At 42.6% G+C, this 16,706-nt stretch overlaps 1 protein-coding gene across 8 annotated transcripts in view; it reads left to right on the top strand.

Annotated features, from left to right (window-relative positions):
* The first annotated feature begins 950 nt into the window (after positions 1–950).
* Irf2 (interferon regulatory factor 2) overlaps positions 951–16,706 on the top strand; it is an 84,384-nt gene continuing 68,628 nt past the window's right edge. The window contains exons 1-2 of one of the 8 annotated variants that reach the window (XM_087217062.1): positions 968–1,157; positions 12,135–12,243. In XM_087217062.1, the coding sequence (XP_087073188.1) occupies positions 12,136–12,243 (108 nt within the window). In that variant the 5' untranslated portion in view covers positions 968–1,157; position 12,135. Of the gene's footprint in view, positions 1,158–1,546; positions 1,620–2,099; positions 2,716–12,134; positions 12,244–13,338; positions 13,487–16,706 lie in introns of those variants that run through there. The other 7 variants (XM_087217063.1, XM_021264985.2, XM_004852995.4 and 4 more) reach the window with 7 other exon arrangements.

The raw sequence follows: 16,706 nt of genomic DNA, 5'->3' as shown, positions 1-16,706 counted from the left end.
TATTATTCAGTGTGGGAAACTGAGGCAAGGATACCAGGCAAGTAAGTTATGGAGGCCAGATCTGAACTTGGTTAGAAGTAGTACTACAGTATAAAACCTCCACTCAAGACCACCCTGGATCAAGACAGCTTTCAGTAAAAACAGCATTTCATCTTGGAGTAACAGGAACTTCTGTGGCCAGGCAATAACTAGCCTAGGGGTGTTGCTGTGACTGACTGGGGTGGGAGGGGGAGGCGCTTCCTTATCATCCCAGCTCCCAGACGGAGCTCCAGGTGGTGTCAAAGGGCTGGCCCGTCAGACCCCTCAAACCCTCAGCCGCAGATAAGCGTTCCAATAAGGTACCGGCCTAAGGCAACCTATTTTTCAACTGATCGTTCCTCTCATTCCTTTGAGGAGGGCAGTGCTCCAAAGAGGTTTTTTTTATTCATCCTAAACACAGCGGCTCCAAGCACCACCTAACTACCAGAGAGATAGTAAGAACGTCCTTGCTTTCCTGGATGGTAAGCAGCCCCCTCCACCTCCAGGTGTCCCTTCGGGTGGAGAGGCAGCTACCTCCCTTTTCCCCTAACACTAGTTCCCGGGTCGAACTCCAGCCTGGGCACCGCAGACCCCCTTTCGAGCGCTGGTGCGGCGACTCTGAGACCCCTGTGTGAGAGCAACAGACTCACGCGCTACCGCTTGTTGCTCCTGCTGCCTCGACTTGGGGAAGTGAAAATGAAATTGACTTTTTCGAGAAATGATGAAAGCGGCGCTGCCTGCCAATGAACGGCGGAGGCGAACTTCCGCACCTCGCGGCCGAGCCGCTCGCGCCCTCCCTCTGCCTCCACCTCCCGGTTGCACAAGCTTGAAACAAACACTGTGGAGGAAGGGTGGAGGGAGGAGGGAGGAGGGTGGAGGGGGAGGCGAGGGAGGGGGGGAGGGAGGGAGCGAGGCCCGGAGGAGGCGGGGGGTGGGGGGATTTCCAGGCTCAGTGCTTCGCAGTTTCCTCTCCTTGTTTTGCTTTCGATCTGGACTGTTCTCAGGCAAGCCGGGGAGTAACTTTTAGTTTTGCTCCTGCGATTATTCAACTGACGGGCTTTCATTTCCATTTCACACACCCTAGCAACACTTATACCTTGCGGAATTGTATTGGTAGCGTTGAAAAAGCACACTGAGAGGTAACATTTTTCAAATAATAGTTGTGACTGTGCGTGTGTTTCTCTCGAGGGCATGTTTACGGGGACTGGAGAAGCTGTGTGTGTATGCGTGTCCTGATGCTTTGACACGATGTTTTGCGGGCGGAAAACGACGGGGTTCATAAATATTAATACGGATTTTTTGAGGAACAGTCGGCACAGTTATGGAAAATCTGAATTTAGGGGAAGCAGGTTCTGCTGCTGTTGCTACTGGCACTGGGGCTGCTGAGGCTGCGAGGAGGAGGAGGAGGTGGAGGAGGAAGAGGAGGAGGAGGAGGAGGTGGAGGAGGAGGAGGAGGAGGAGGAGGAGGAGGAGGAGGAGGAGGAGGAGGAGGAGGAGGTGGTGGTGGAGGAGGTTGGTGGAGGTTTAATTTCACTTTTGGATTTGCAGATGTGGAGAGGCTCCATGGACACAGCCCAGCTCTGTGTGATTCTGCGCCCCAGGTGTAGTGGGTGGGGGTGCAGGTCCGCTGGGGTTGGGCCTCATTTAACACAAGATTGTCGTATGTCTGTGTGTGTTTGCAGCCGCCGTCGCCCTCAGAGCCCAAGGACGGGAGCCGGTCTTCCTCAGTGCCCGGCGGTGGCGGCTCTCTCCGGGGAGCCCAAGGCGTAAATAAGCAGGCGCCCGCTGCCGCCGGCTGCCCGCGCCCGGCCAGGGGACCCCTCTCGCCGCGGGGAGGGGAAACTTGCCGGGGCCCGGGGCTCGCCCGTCCGCCGGGCTCGGGGCAGGTCACGGGCGCCGGGTGCCAGCGGCAGAGCCGGCCGGCGGGGTCTGCGCGGGGCTGGGCGCAGGGCCTGGCCGGCGCGCCCGGCTTCCTGGGGGCTGGGCCGCTGCCGCTGTGTCCTCCTTCCCGCCGGCCAGCGCCCGGCCTTGCCCCGGGGCTTTGTCACTGCACTTGTCCCGCGCGCCGGGGGCTCGTGCGGCGCGTCCCGGGAGGGCGCGGAGCCGAGGGGTCATCGGCCCTGGCCGCGGCCTAGCGCCGTCCTCCTCCGGTCCCCGCGGGCGCCCCCGGGCCGGCCTGGCGCGCTGGGCCCGACCTGCCTGGGCTGCGCAGCAGCGGTGGGGGCAGGGACCCTCCCGGGACCGGGTGGCGCCCTATGGGCCGGCTCGGGGCCGTCGTCCCCTCGGGGTCCCAGGGCTCGGGCGGCGGCGGGGTGGGGACCTGAGTACCCGCCCCGTGCCCTCTGACCCGCTCTGGGCGCCGGGTGACATTCCCCCGCCGGCGGATCACGGTTGGTGCAAAGCCGCGGCCGCCACTTCCTCTCGCCCCACCGGCCGGGCTCGCCCTCCGAGCGATGCTGGCCGCGGCCAATCGCGGCGCCTGCCCGCTCCCCGCCGCTCGGCCTGGGGGCCGGTGCCCGACGGCGGCCGGGGGAACCTTCCCGAGTGCGCAGGGCGTCGGTGCAGCTCATCCCTTGACCGGGGCGCACCGGCATCCCCTGCTGGCCCCAGGTCTTGGTGCGTTTGGCACCTTCGAACGAGGAGAGGGAAGGAGGCTGGCAGCCCGAGCCGAGCGCGAGGACAGTGTCCGGGCACCAGGTGAGATGCCCAGTTCAGCCGGTGGAGTCAGGACGCTTGACGATCGGCTATTAAATGTGGCTTCTCGGACTGACAGTTGAGGTCACCACGAATGAGCCTGGTGGCTTTCTCTTCCTGGCCCTGCAGTATTTGAAATTTGGGGACTTGGTGCTCGCTCCCTGCACCTTGAGTCTCCTCCCTCCAGTGTGGGCACTGGGCAGTGCTCCTTCTCCTTGTTGTGGCATAAGAAAATACAGCGTCGGTCTAAAAGTGGAAAAGTGGTGCAGGCATTTTCCTTCAATCCCTGCCCTCCCTGTGGCCATGAGTCGGTCTGCTTTTGATGAATGGCTCAGGGTGGAGGATAGTTACATTTCATGTTGTGGATTTTCAGGAATCTCAAAGGTTGCCATCTAGCCTGCAGTTATTTATTAGTTTTCAGGTCGACTGCAAGTAACATTTAAATTTAGCAGCCTGTACTTCCTGGTGCTTAAGGGCAGGTGCGGACAGACTGGGGTCTTGGAACCGACTGCACGTGAATGGTGGAAGATCTAGATGTTAGAAGCCCCTCCCTTGCCAGGGCCCCAAGCTTGACCCTGTTTAACTTCCTCGAACACACAAATTCAGGATTCTCTGATCTGCCAAATCCTCTTTGTTTTTTGTTTGGGGGTGGGTGGGTAAAGAGAGAAGAGGCAAAAAAAAAAAAAAAAAAAAAAAAAAGGAAACTAAAAAATCCTGAAACAACTTTTCTTAAGTATCTTCAGCAGATGACTTATACGGGCGTCTCCAGGAGTAACCATAGAACATCTATTGATTGATGTGGCAGAGTCCGGAATTTCACCGTAATTAGTGAATGGTTATAATTTACAACTTAGTCTGTTGTGTAAGAAGTTAGATTTTGGTCTCTTAGATCCAAGAGTTCTTGTCCATTATGCTTTGTAACTCCTTCTTTAAATTGAGCATTTACGTATTTCACTCGCAATGAGTTGTCTTTTTTCTGTTAATCTTCAAAAGTTAGAAGTAATGTTGCATATATTTCCGACATAGTTACCTGTAAAAATGTCATCATAATCAAAAGTAGGGGGATGTAGTAAAACTGGAAGCAAATTATAACAGACAAATGGTTACCATAAAGTCCTTACAGCACTATGAACTATGGCCCTAGTTTTTCTCTTGCCCTGGCTCTTGCAATACTTTATTTAATATGCCAGAGCTAGTTAAAGATGTTTAAACTCAGTGGGAAAATTTTAAGCTTTGAAAGTTCAATATTTGATGTGTATTGATTTTCTCCTATTACCAAGGACATTGCATTTTTATTAGCATTATCTAGTATAAGCTCTGTTGTTTTTAGAGCATTTTCACATAGTTTCCTTTTGATAGTGAGCAGACTACTAAATTCTAAATTAAGTATTTGGGTCATAGTTCCCTTATCTTCCTTCTTCCAAAATGGGCAGTTCAGGAAATTATTTCTACATTTAATAAATATGTGTAGAGTATTTACTATGCACCCAGACACAGTGCTAGGCAATGTAGATCCACTTGAAAACCAGAAAGCATATTTACATTGTACAGAGGTGGCGTTCTAGTTTGTGAGTTGACAATCAACAACAAAAAATAGAGTAATTACCTTTTGGGATTAGTTCTGTGGGAGTAATAATAATAATAACTATGCAAATAGGGCTATTTCCAGGAACAGTTGAGATATCGTATATGAAAAATCATTTGGGTAAGTTCTAGCAATCATAAATGTGGAAGGCATTAACTTTCAAAATTCTATCAGATTACTATTCAAGTAAAAAGAAAAAAAGCCAGGGAATCACAAGTAGATCAGATATTGACTTTTTTATACAGAATTTCTAGCACGAAAGAATTTTACCTCTCCTGAAAGTATATAAATAATGGTAAGAATTACACCTGGGATAACTATTACATATAAAGTACTCAGAAAATATTTAACAATGAAATATAATATTATCAGTGAAATATTTTTTTCTGGCAGAAGAAAAGTTAGGATGTATCCATGGAGACCAAATGTATGGAAATAACAGTGATTGGACCAGTGTTTTTTTTGCCTCTTTGCATGAGCTCGTTGTGCTTTAGTCTGAATTTTCCTTACCATTGTGTCACACTGTTCAATTCAGTGTCTGTTATTTCAGATATGCACTTAACCGGATTAAAATATTTTGCTAAACTACTTTAAAGGGACTTTTAGTTAACTTGTTGAATACTTAACCACGTGTCCAACACTGTATATAACATGTGAAAATATAGTGTATATTTATAATATAAAATACATAAAATACTATATAAAATAAAAGGCTGTGAAATATCAATTATTAATAATAAAAATAATTTCATCTCTATGGGATACCAGGTTCTTTCCCACACTAGGGTGGGAGGTCAGGACTTTCTGCCTCTGCCTGCCCCATTTGTGTCCTGCTTTGGGCCTAAGTGAATTGATGTTTGGTATAGAATGTCAGCTTTAATATATAATGGGCTGAGCTGAAGAATAGCTCTTATGGTGGGTGTGACTGGTAGGGAAAGAAAAAGGGTGAGAAGGTTTGGTTAGACTTTGATTTGTCCACAAAGAGTGATAAATTTATCTATAGGAAACAGATTTATTTTTTAAATAAAGTACCAAAGGCAACACAGAGACAGGAAATCCATCCCCCACACTGCTGATCCTGGGGGACAAGGTTATACTGAGGACTCCTAGCCCTCTCCTGATTCGGAGCAAGTGGCAGGCTTAAAATCTCCATCTTTTTACCTTGAGAGATTCCCTTTAAAATAACTCCCCCATAAGCTCCGTCTTTTGACAGACTGTCTCTGAAACAAATTGCTTCTAAATAAAACTTCCTAAGAAGCCTTCAGGGGCCCCTGTTATATATCTTTCAGTCAGAACTCCTGATCTGCTTGAGAAAACTAGTATTATCAAGTCTAGTTGATCTTATTCCAGCCAGATGTGGAGAACCTTGGTGTGTTAAACCCTGGGCAGATTCATGTTAGATAAACCCACAGTTCTTAAATCTTCCTCAGGTACTGAAACTGGGAGGACCTTTTCCCAAAACTTCGAGTTCTGTTGGGAATCCAGAGACCCCATGAAAATATTTTAAATGAAGAATAATTATATAAATACAGTAGGACATGTAATTAGTTTGTTCAGTGAACCCAGACATCATGCTATTACTTCATGTATTTATTAAATATTTGTTGACAAGCAGCTAGGGACAAGACTGTGCAGTAGTGGAAAGTACAAGAAGTCAAAAATATGGAGTTGACTTTTACTGCTTTGATTAACTCTCTGGTCACTTCCCCCTTTGGGACCTTAGTGACTAGATAGCCCTGTCATCCTTAGGTGACAAGAGGTACGTCTGTTATGAGAATGCCCTGGGGGAGAGATCTTGTAGAAACCAAGCAGGACCCTTCAGATCTGAGGCTGCCTACATCCCTTCCTGCTTCACAGCGAGCCTCTTATTCCCCATTGTGTGTCAGATGCCCATCCCTGGTTTCCCTCAGGTGTGTGGGCCAGAGCAAGGTGGAGGACCAGTGAGTCAGAGATCTCCTCCTAGGGCCAAACCTGTGATCTCTGCTTTGCTGTGAGACCAGGACATCAGGAAAGCAAGTGGATGGAACCTCTTTCCACCTTGCCACATTTAAACCAGTGCTTTGAATAGGAGAGCCTGTGGTTACTCTCTGTTGGTCCTGTTTATGTTGATCTTGCAGGGCATATGAAAATCATACAAAAATGATACTGGTGCTATGGATGTGATACTTTGAATTTTCCTTTTTTTTTTTCCCCCTCGTGGTGCTGGGAATTGAACATAGGGCCTTGTATGTGCTAGGCAAGTGCTCCTTCCTTGAGCTATACTCCCAAGTCGGAATTTTTCTATTTTTCTTTGTTTGTTTTTGAGACAGGATCTGACTTTGTAGTTCAGGCTGACCTTAACTCACTGTGTAGCCCAGACTGGCCTTGAATGTGGGTGATCCTCTTGCCTCAGCCTTTCAAGTGTTGGAATTAACATGCATTGCCACCACACCTGGTGATTTTTTCATTTTTAAGAGGAGATAAGGCCTAGAGAGTTATAGATTTGTTGCTGTTTTGTTTTGAGTCTCTTATCAGCTTAGAATTCACCTTCTATAAAGAATAAAGAATGCAAGTCAAGTAAAGACTCTATATAAGAAACAGAAGGCTCATGTGGGTCTTTCTGATGATAGGTTCTAAGTACTTTCATCTCAAGGGCAAGACCAATTTAGTTCAACAGAAATCTTAATTTAAGGTTTTGTTTGATAAAAGCCCATGAAGTTTTCATTAAACAAACATTTTGAGAGTTAACTACTTACTAGGTAATTTTCATAAATAAATCCTTTTTCAAGCATACTTAGCAATCTGTTGCTATCTGTGTAACAGGATTTGATACTTGCATAATTGATGTGTTCAAAGGAAAATGAACTCACATATTAATTTGCTCTTATGAAGCTTATGAATGTCAGGGTTTTGGAGGACCCCAAAAAAGTACTTTGTAAATAAAAGACATTGTCATAACCCTGTAAGGTTCCTGCTGAGTTTCCCATTTGGTGAGGCTGATATTTTGAGTGAAAAGAAATTTCATACAAATTGCTTTATTTCAGGTAATATCTAGTATGTTATTTCTGAAAGAATTCTTTTCTCCCTAACCTAGATTTATTGAAAAGAAGAGAAAAATTACAAGAGGGAGAAAAGAATGTCCTAACACTTTGATGTGGTGTTAGTGGGGTAATGGAGTAACAATGGGAGGGGATTGGAAAGTGCAAGTTGGGGGGATTGGGTGATTAACAAAAGAAAAGAAGGTAGAGAGCAAAATAGCACTCCTGAATTCCTGAGTGGAAGAGAGAAAAGATGTAACTAGGCAAGTAGATTTTCTATCTTTGCATAAATATCTTGGAAAGAGTTTTGGAGGTGAAGGGAGCAGTTGGTAGTTAAGTAAGTGTAACTCAAGCACCAGTTGAAATACTGGCATACTTTGACCTTGAGGTTACCTTGTATCCTGAGGATGTTAAAGTCTGATGGGGAAATTTTGAGGCATCAGCTTACTTTATACAAGTAAACTTGGAGATATGGGTGGTTGTCACTTGGGCATGGTTGAAATCACTTTAGAGGTACTGGGGTTGAAGTACTATTTGAAGATGGATGGACTGATATCCCTATCGTGAAGCCCCAGACTCAAACTAAATTAGTCTTGAGGTAAACAATGGGCCCTCAGAGGAAAGACGTGTGTCAATAAAATTAATCAGAAATACCATAATCTCTCTCGGGCTCTCTCTGTTCTGTTTATGTTGGTCTTCCTTGGGGCTGTTTTACTTTTATCAGACTGTAGAGTTTCAAAATGGAACCAGGAAAATAGAATGGACCAATATCGTGTTTTTCTGAAGAATAGATGACAGAAGTTAAGATGGAACTCTGAACACCTAACTAACTGGGCCCTGCCCGTCACACTATTTGGAAACTTAGTACTCTGTAATGTGGTTGGGATTAAGCAATGAAAGAAACATTGTGGAATTTAACAACTGTTAAAGGCTTAAAAATGTTAAATTCCTTTTTCCAGCAATGCTGCTTTTAGAAATCTATTTGCTTAAAGTTACCAGAGGAAACAAAAATTTTTATTTAAGGATGTTTATTGAATTAGCCTTTTTTTTTTAATTGTGAAAACTTGGAAAGAACCTGATTAACCAACAATAGGAACACATGTAAGTGAATTATAGTGCATCCAGAATATAGGTAGCTTATAAAGTTCAGTGTGTGTATTTGTTTGTGTGTGTGTGTGTGTGTGTGTGTGTGTGTATGTGTCTCTGTGCGTGTTTGTTGCTGGGGTACAAGCCCAGGGCTTTGAACATGCTAGGTAAGTGCTCTACCACTGAGCTATATAGTCCCATCCTTATATTCATGTTTTTGAACTGTATTTAATAATGGGATATATTTGATGTGTTATTGTAAATATTGGATAGGGAAAAAGAGTGTTATATTGTGCCCCAGTTTTATTTATATGTGAGCATTTGAGTATAATATTCAAAAAAATCTGTGAGAAAACATCATTTTGATGTTGAATTTTGTTTGTGTTGCCTCCTGAAAAGCTTTGTATTTCTCAAATTTAAAAAGCAAGCACAGTTACTCTTGTAACTAGAAAATGTTCTCATGACCATGCTAAAGTATCCCCTTTGACCCCACCTCTGGTACGTGTAAGATTAGGAAAAGCAAATTAGATGTTGCCGAGGAGGGTGCTGTGCATGGCCCTAGCCATTCTAGACTTCTTAGTGCCGCTCTTTGTGAATCCAGACTCTAACTGGCCAGTGCTAGAAGACACCACTGTCCCCATATAGCTCTTGCTAATTGAAGTCACTGAGCCTGGTGGCTCTTTGGTGAGGTTGACCCATCCTGATTTGCCAAGAAGTGTGAAGGATCTGAGATGTTATCTCACGTCACAGTTTTACTTTGTGGGCCAATTAACTAATTAATGTGAGTAAATATTACTACTGCAGAAATGCAGAACCCCTGGGCAAGAGAAAAAATTCCTTATTGATATTTACAATTAGGTCATTGATTATAAAGACTCATACTTACACCCTCAGGGAATGCTATGAAAACTGATGGAATATGGGTGTGTTTTTTACTCTGTTGACTGGGACAGAGCTGCTGTCTCTCTTTTCCAAAAGTTGTGAGAGAAAGAAAAAACAAACAAAAGAAGAAAACCCAAACTTAAACTCCTTTGAAACCTGTCTGAAAAGGATCCAGGGTTCTGATCTTAACCTTTCAGGAAGTATAAATTTTGTAATCTAGGGACCTCTCCAAGGTCTGGGCTTCCTCTCTTTTGAAATATAAATGCCTAGGAAGATAGGAGTTTTCCTAGCACCTTGGAAACTTGACCAAGGAGTGTGGTCCAGGATGTAACAAATTGATACTCTTCAGGAGATAAGAAATTTTATTATTCTTTTGGATATAAACAGTTACTTTAGACAAATAGCTACAGGTCTAATTCTCAAGGTATGTGAAGAGTAAAATGTTTCTAACCAGTATTTTCCATAGTTACATGTCACATTGTATATCTTCACTAACATCTTTGTATCCTAGCTATTCTCATGTTGCAGGAGCTCATTTTTTCAGGAACCCTGATTCATCCAGAGTTTTATTTTTCTTTGCTCATCCACCTTTACAAGTCCACTGTTGGGAACTGCAAGAAAGGCTGAGTCAGAGTGTGACCCCTAGTTTTTACAATTGAAGAAGACTCCAAAATGCCTAATTTTTACCTGAAAAAACAAAACAAACAACACTAACAACAAAACAAAAAATTGTCTTATTCCCTTTTTGGATATAGAGATATTTTTGAATTATTATAAAACTAAGTTTGGGTGTGAGTATTATGAGTCCAGAGACTGAATGCCAGAGCATAGCTGAAGCGGGGGAGGGGATTGATTAGGACAACACTGTCCAGTGCAAATACAATGTGAACCATGTGTATATTCCCAATTTTCTAGTAGCCACATTAGAGAAGTGCAAAGAAGCATGTGAAATTAATTTTAATGTTTCATGTAACCAATTATATCCAAAATCATTCCAAAATCATCAGTGTGAAAATATTAATGAGATATTTTACATTGTTTTTTCATACTGAGTCCTCAAAGTCCAGTGTCTTCTCCTGCAGTGTCTTAATTCAGCCCACCCACATTTCAAGTGCTGATAGACACAGCTGGTTAGGGGTTGCCATATTGGATGGTGCAGGGTTGGGAAATGAAGTAAGATATGAAGAGAAATGTTAGGGGAAGGACTTTAAATATGGAACACAATTTTAAATATAGGACAAAACCTAAAAGGACTAAAGGAAAGCAGAGTGGTTGTTTTAATTGTAACTGCATGAATCTCCTTTGGTCTTTCCCCACATATCTTACCTGAACTCTTCAGCCTAAAACAATAAAATGCTCTGAATTCCCACAGAAGTAGGGCACTGCATGTGCCATTCTGATAATCATCAGCCATGCACATACTGATGAATCTTTCCTGGGTCTGTTGTGAAAAGCTTTGATTACTTGGAGTTTAGTTTCTGTCACCTATGCAGTAAATTATTTGAGAGCTTGGATGGGTCTTGTTTCTTTGCATTCCCCGCCAGTACTTGATATGCAGGAAGAACTAGACAAATATTTGTTGCTTTGATTTTGAGCAATAAAGCAAAGGTTAGATGGGAAGGCTTAATTCCAGCTCAGGAGAGATGGCAGATCTGCTGTGTTAGAGACCTAATGGTATACATATATTGAGCGCATAAACATTGAGACTTGTCACTTTGCATTAGGATTTGTCACTTTGTATTAGGTGTTCAGTACTCAGAAGGTGAGAAATTGTTTGGCTTTTCTCGTTTGTACCCAGACATTTAAAAGAATCTTACTATGGAGGGAGGTAAGAGAAAGACGAACTGGAAGAGGAAGTAAAAAGAATTGAGATGTATTATGTACATGTACCAACTCTCCATGATGAATGTAATCATTATTTACTGCGCACATGTACTAATAACAATAAAAATTTCAATAAAATCCCAAAATATATTTTCATCCATTTCTCTGACATTTCAGGCCCAATAATGATCCTTATATCTTCTTGTACATATAAATAAGCTTTTTTTTTTTTTTTTCCGGTACTGGGGATCGAACTCGGGTATAAATAAGCTATTTTTAGTGATGAATTGGTGATATACATTGGAGAGTTGCTACTTTCTCTGTAGGGTTCCTTATTAAAAATAACTTTGTTATTGTTTTTCACAAACACTTTCGGGTTATAACATATGTGCGCTAAAATTCTTTTGAAATCAAATGTGGTATTTTAAATTGCCTTCATTTGTTCTCCACTACTGAAATTGTTGATTGAAGCAACAGACTTGTCCAGAGAGCCAAGGCAATTTATTTTTACTGAAGCCTACCTAAGAACTGCTTAGGTAGCTTTATTCTGTAAGATTAAATGTGACCTTCACAGAATCATGTTAGCAGGACCAGCAGCTAGAAAAATAAAGACTAAACCAAACCTTCAGCAACAAAATTCCCAGTTGCTCAGTGGGTCAGAGCTTTTCTGATTGCTTTCTTCCAATAAAAACACTGTAGATTAGTTTTAAGTGATTCTAGTAGGGTTGGGGATTTGCAACTGACAGAAGAACAGGAAAGCATAATCTCGTTTTAAAATACTAATCCCGAAGGCACACCCTTATTGACTCTTTCTTGGGATGTTGGGAGTTTGTTAATATGAGGAAATTTAACTCATAGGCTCTGTTTAACTGCCCTTTCAAGTTAAAGACCTCCAAATAGGAGGGGAGAGGGGTCAGAGAAGTCAATCAAAAGGCTGTTGTCCCCAGAGGACACGCCTGGGAATATGGGGTGTTCTAGTGCTCCCAGGGACCCACAATGGTAACACTGCTCCCTTCTTCCCATTGTAGAATGAAGGTGGAAACTTGGGGAGCCTGCAAGGAGGACCCAGTAGGGAATGTAGATGAACTTCTCCTTCCACTTTCGGGTGTGGTCCTACTGAGGACTAGTTTACTCAGGGTGAGTTGAAAATATAGGAGAGGATTTACTTCTCTTACAGGTGCTTTGAATGCATCATGTACTCTTTGCAGTTCTTGAAAGTCAGGTTACAATTTGGGAGACAGGGTAGAAGAAGCTACTCAACTGAAACAACTAACTATTTTGATCAGTCATTTAATTAGTGAGTGTTTATTCAGTGCTAACTATATGTAGAGGGATGTGTGCAAAGGAGAAGCAATCAGCATGGATTTGAGTTAGGTTGAAGATGTGGTCTCTAGTCCTCCTAGTTAGGAGGTGAAATTGTCCAGGTGGAGAAAACAAAAGCAAGCAAGTAGACAAGAAAGATAACAGGTCCTGCGAAAGGGGTGGTAGATTTTCTGGGAGACCCCCACCCCCACCCCACCCCAGTAGTGGGGATCAAACCCAGGGCTTCAAACTGAGCTACATCTCCAGTGATTTTTTTTTTTGAGACAGGATCTAAGTTGCCTAGGCTGGGCTTGAACTTGTGATCCTCCTGCCTCTGTCTCTCTGAATGATGCTCCTCTTCCTTTGGCCACATCAGGTCGTCTCAGATTGTAGAAGACGCCAGTGATAAAGTGACAGATTTTTGAGTAAGGGCATCATTGTACTTTTTAAAACCCAGATTCTGAGTAGATTATAAAGTAGGCATGAAACAACACATTGTTTATTGTTATTGCTCTATCCCTGTGATCCTCCTATATTCAGTTCAGTTTGTTTGTAGAGCTACTGTTTGGTGTCTTTTGTCATTCAGGAAAATTGAAGTGACTGAGCCTTGATAGTTATCTCCACTGTCTTCTTTTCCTTCCTCTCAGCTTGGATGCTGTCACTAGCCCTTAGCTTAATAAATACCGGACTTCTGCCTGTGGAGGTTTGTGCTAGGAGAACCTAGTTTTTTGTGTGATGAATGGTGGTTTTCTTTTCACATGACTTGAGGGATCATCACCATGAAAGGGAAATGGATCCTTAGTCAATTTAAAAAAATATATAAGCATTTTTGTGTGTGTAAATGTGTGTGTATGAGAGACTGTGTAGCTGTAGTGAATACAGGGGTACCTCAGTTCATGATCTTAACTCTTTCCCTCATTCTGGTCACAGATTAAGTTCATGAACTGAGATACCACTGTACTTCAAATCATCTGAATTAAAAGATAATTATTACCCACAAGAGGACTGAAGGAAACAGTAGAACTAGCAAATTTATAAAATTTACTATTATCATCATCTTTAAGTGTACAGTTCAGTGGTAAGTATGCTTATTTAAAAATTTTTTTTTATTAGTGCATGTTTGGAGTACATAATGTTTACAGTCCTTGGGTGGAGTTGATACATGTACATAACACATTTTAAATTCTTTTTTCATCCCCTTTCTCTCTCCTCCCTCCCCCTCCATCTGTTAATCCTCTTCCCATTCAAGAATGATCATTTGTATAAAAACGAACGCACCTTAAGTATGTTTACAATATTGTGCAGCCATTACCACTATGCTGACCTTTATCATCTCAACCAGAAAATCTGTTCACATTAAACAATGACTGTTCCCTTCAGCCCCTGGCAACCACCATTCTACTTTCTGCCTCAGGGAATTGACTGTTGTAAGTACCTCATATATTTATTTATTTTGCAGTACTGGAGATTGAACCCAGGGCTTTCACACTGATCTACAACCCTAGCCCTTTTTATTTTATATTATTTTTAATTTTTGAGACAAGTTCTCCCTAAGTTGCTAAGTTGCCCAGGATGGGCTTGAACTTGCAGTCCTCCTGCCTCAGCCTCTGAAGGTGCTGGGATTATAGGTATATGTCCTTTTAAGAGTGAATAATTTTCTACAATTTGTTAATCCATTCATCTTTTGCTGTACAATAGGGATATAGGGATGTTATTACCTTCTGGCTGTTGAGTAAGGCTGCTGTGAATATTGGTATAAAAATACCTATTGGGTCCCTGGTTTCAGTTCTTTCAAGCCACCAGAATTGCTGTGTCCTATGGTAATTCTGTGTTTAAAAAATTTTTTTTGAGCCAGGATTTTGCTATGCAGTGTAGGCTGGCCTTGAACTCCCTAGGTACCCCAGGCTGGCCTCAAACTTGCAGCGATTCCTCCTGCTTCAGCGTCCCGAGTGCTGGGATTATAAGTGTGCACCACCGTGCCTGGCCTATGTTTAACATTTTGAAGAACCACTAAACTATTTTCCATAGTGGCTATACCATTCATTTGACATTCCCATCAGCAATGAACAAGGTTTCCAATTTCTGTATATCTTTATAGACATTTGTTATTTTCTAATTTGTTTTTTGGTTGATAACCATCCTAATGGTTGTGAAGGATATCTCAGTATGACTTTGATTTGCATTTCCATAATAATGAGCGACAGGACATCTTTTTATGGGAGAAATCTGTATTCATATTCCTTATTTTTGAATTGTTAGTCTGTAGGTTGTTGAGTTGTATCCAGTCTTGTGTGTGTGTGTGTGTGTGTGTGTGTGTGTGTGTTTCTGTGGTTTACAAAATGACATGCTAGTGTAGTCTAAGGGACTAAGATTTTCCCTCATTACAATATGTATAGAATGCAACATAAAATCATTTTCAAAATTTTGAGATGCTGTAAAGCTGATAAAACACACATTGGGAATTGAGTAATGCCAGAATGAGGTGAATCAGAGTGCATTGAAGGAAAAATCAGATAAAAGTACTCAGACTTCATAAATGCTAGGATCGGAAACTTCCTTAGTGACCATAGTCTGCCCTGCTGAAATCAAGTAAACTGCTCAAGGTTTGGTTGCCAGATTAAGTACTTAGTGAGTTTCGTTGAACTGTGTAACGCTTTCTTTTTTCTGTTGTATTTTGAATCCTAAAATTTCTAGGGAGAGGAAATCCTGAATCTGGAGGTGAATTAATTATATCAGTTCCTAGTAGGGTAACCTCTCTGCTTGGTAAGAAAGAACCCCAGGCTCAGCACTTCTATGGTATCTCAGAGTAGAGTTGGGTCAGAACCACCTCAGGATAACAGGAGCTTAAGAATTAAATATAATCTGCTAGAAAATGGCTCAAACTACTACTTGAATGGATGGGAAAAATTTATTGCTGCAAGTAAATCTGTTAAGTAAAATGAATAAAAACATTTATGTATGTATTGTGAACCAGAGTGAGAAATTTTTCATTTGTTCTGACAAGAGCTGTAGTAGATGAAGAAATTGAATGAAATGTCAGTTGCATGGTAGAAGCTGTGTTGTTGGTTTACTCATATGTATTGCTCCAATTTTTCATTTCTATCAATTCTTCTTAAAGTTTGGCCCCTATAGAATAACATACCCTGGCGTGGTAACAAATAGATCATAACTTACTGAGTTGTAAATAATTCGGAAGAAGATGCATAATGTCTGCGATTGACAAAAGGCGAGGTAATAAGAGGAATTACAAAGTTTTTATTTCCTTCAGTCATGGGGCAATAATTTTAAAATACCTTTAAAACTAGCTCTAAGTACTATGCAAAGAAATATGATAGTGATTAAATTAAATTCTTTTCTGCAAACAACTACTTTAAATAAAATTCTCCAAGGAATTAATTCCTTCAACAGATGTTTTATAACAGCTGTGTGCGAAGCACTATGCTGTGAAGATGTAAAGTTGAAAATTACCCATCCATATTCTCAAAGAGCTTACAGTTTAGTTAGTGAGACAAGCAGATAAATAACCAACTGCAGTAACCAAATAATGAGATACAGGCTTCAGAGAAGCACAACAAGCAAAAGACTTAGGGAGAGAAGAAGGAAGCGGTCTCATGGACCAGAGAAATTGGAGGGCAGTTCACCACCCACTTCCGGAAGGAGAGAGGCAATGTAAATTTGGCAAATGGGCGAGGGAGGCATTTTTGATTGAAAGAACAGCAAGAACAGACAGGAAGGGTTGACAGTTGCTTCTGCTCCTGGTGGCTGGAGCAAACAGATACGAGCAGAGTGTCAGGGCCAGCCCCTAGTGGTCACATATATCTGATTCAGAGCGTGGATTGCTATGTTTCCCAGTAAGGAAAGGTTTTATTCTGGGAGTAGAGCAAGGTGTTTTTTGGGAAGGTTACTGAGAATTTGTAACAGTTTCCCCGTCTGCATTTCAGAAAATGATGGATAAGGGCAGCTGAGTGTGTCACAGCTGTGCATCTGTGGAGTATAAGGGAATATATAAGGGGGGTGTGCATTGGTAGCCTATAGACTGGAAAGAACTGGACAGTGCTTTTGATAATAATGAGGCTTGTCTTTGGGGCCAGCTTTCTTTTCTTTGCCTTGCCTTGCCTTGCCCTGCCCTGCTGTGCCCTGCCCTGCTGTGCCCTGCCCCTCCCCTCCTCTCCCCTCCCTCCCCTCCCCTTCCTTTCTCCTTCCTTCCTTCTCCCCTTCCTTCCTTCCTTGTGACCCAAGGCTTTGCACAAGTTGGACAGGTGCTCTACCATGAGCTTTGTCACAGGCCGTGCTTTCAG

This window comes from Heterocephalus glaber, unplaced genomic scaffold, assembly GCF_053883595.1.
Source record: "Heterocephalus glaber isolate CG9 unplaced genomic scaffold, H.glaber_assembly_v1.0 deba00001461, whole genome shotgun sequence".
NCBI classification, from domain to species: domain Eukaryota; kingdom Metazoa; phylum Chordata; class Mammalia; order Rodentia; family Bathyergidae; genus Heterocephalus; species Heterocephalus glaber.
The sequence above is the reverse complement of the archived record's forward strand: the minus strand, read 5'-3'. Positions and strand labels throughout refer to the sequence as shown.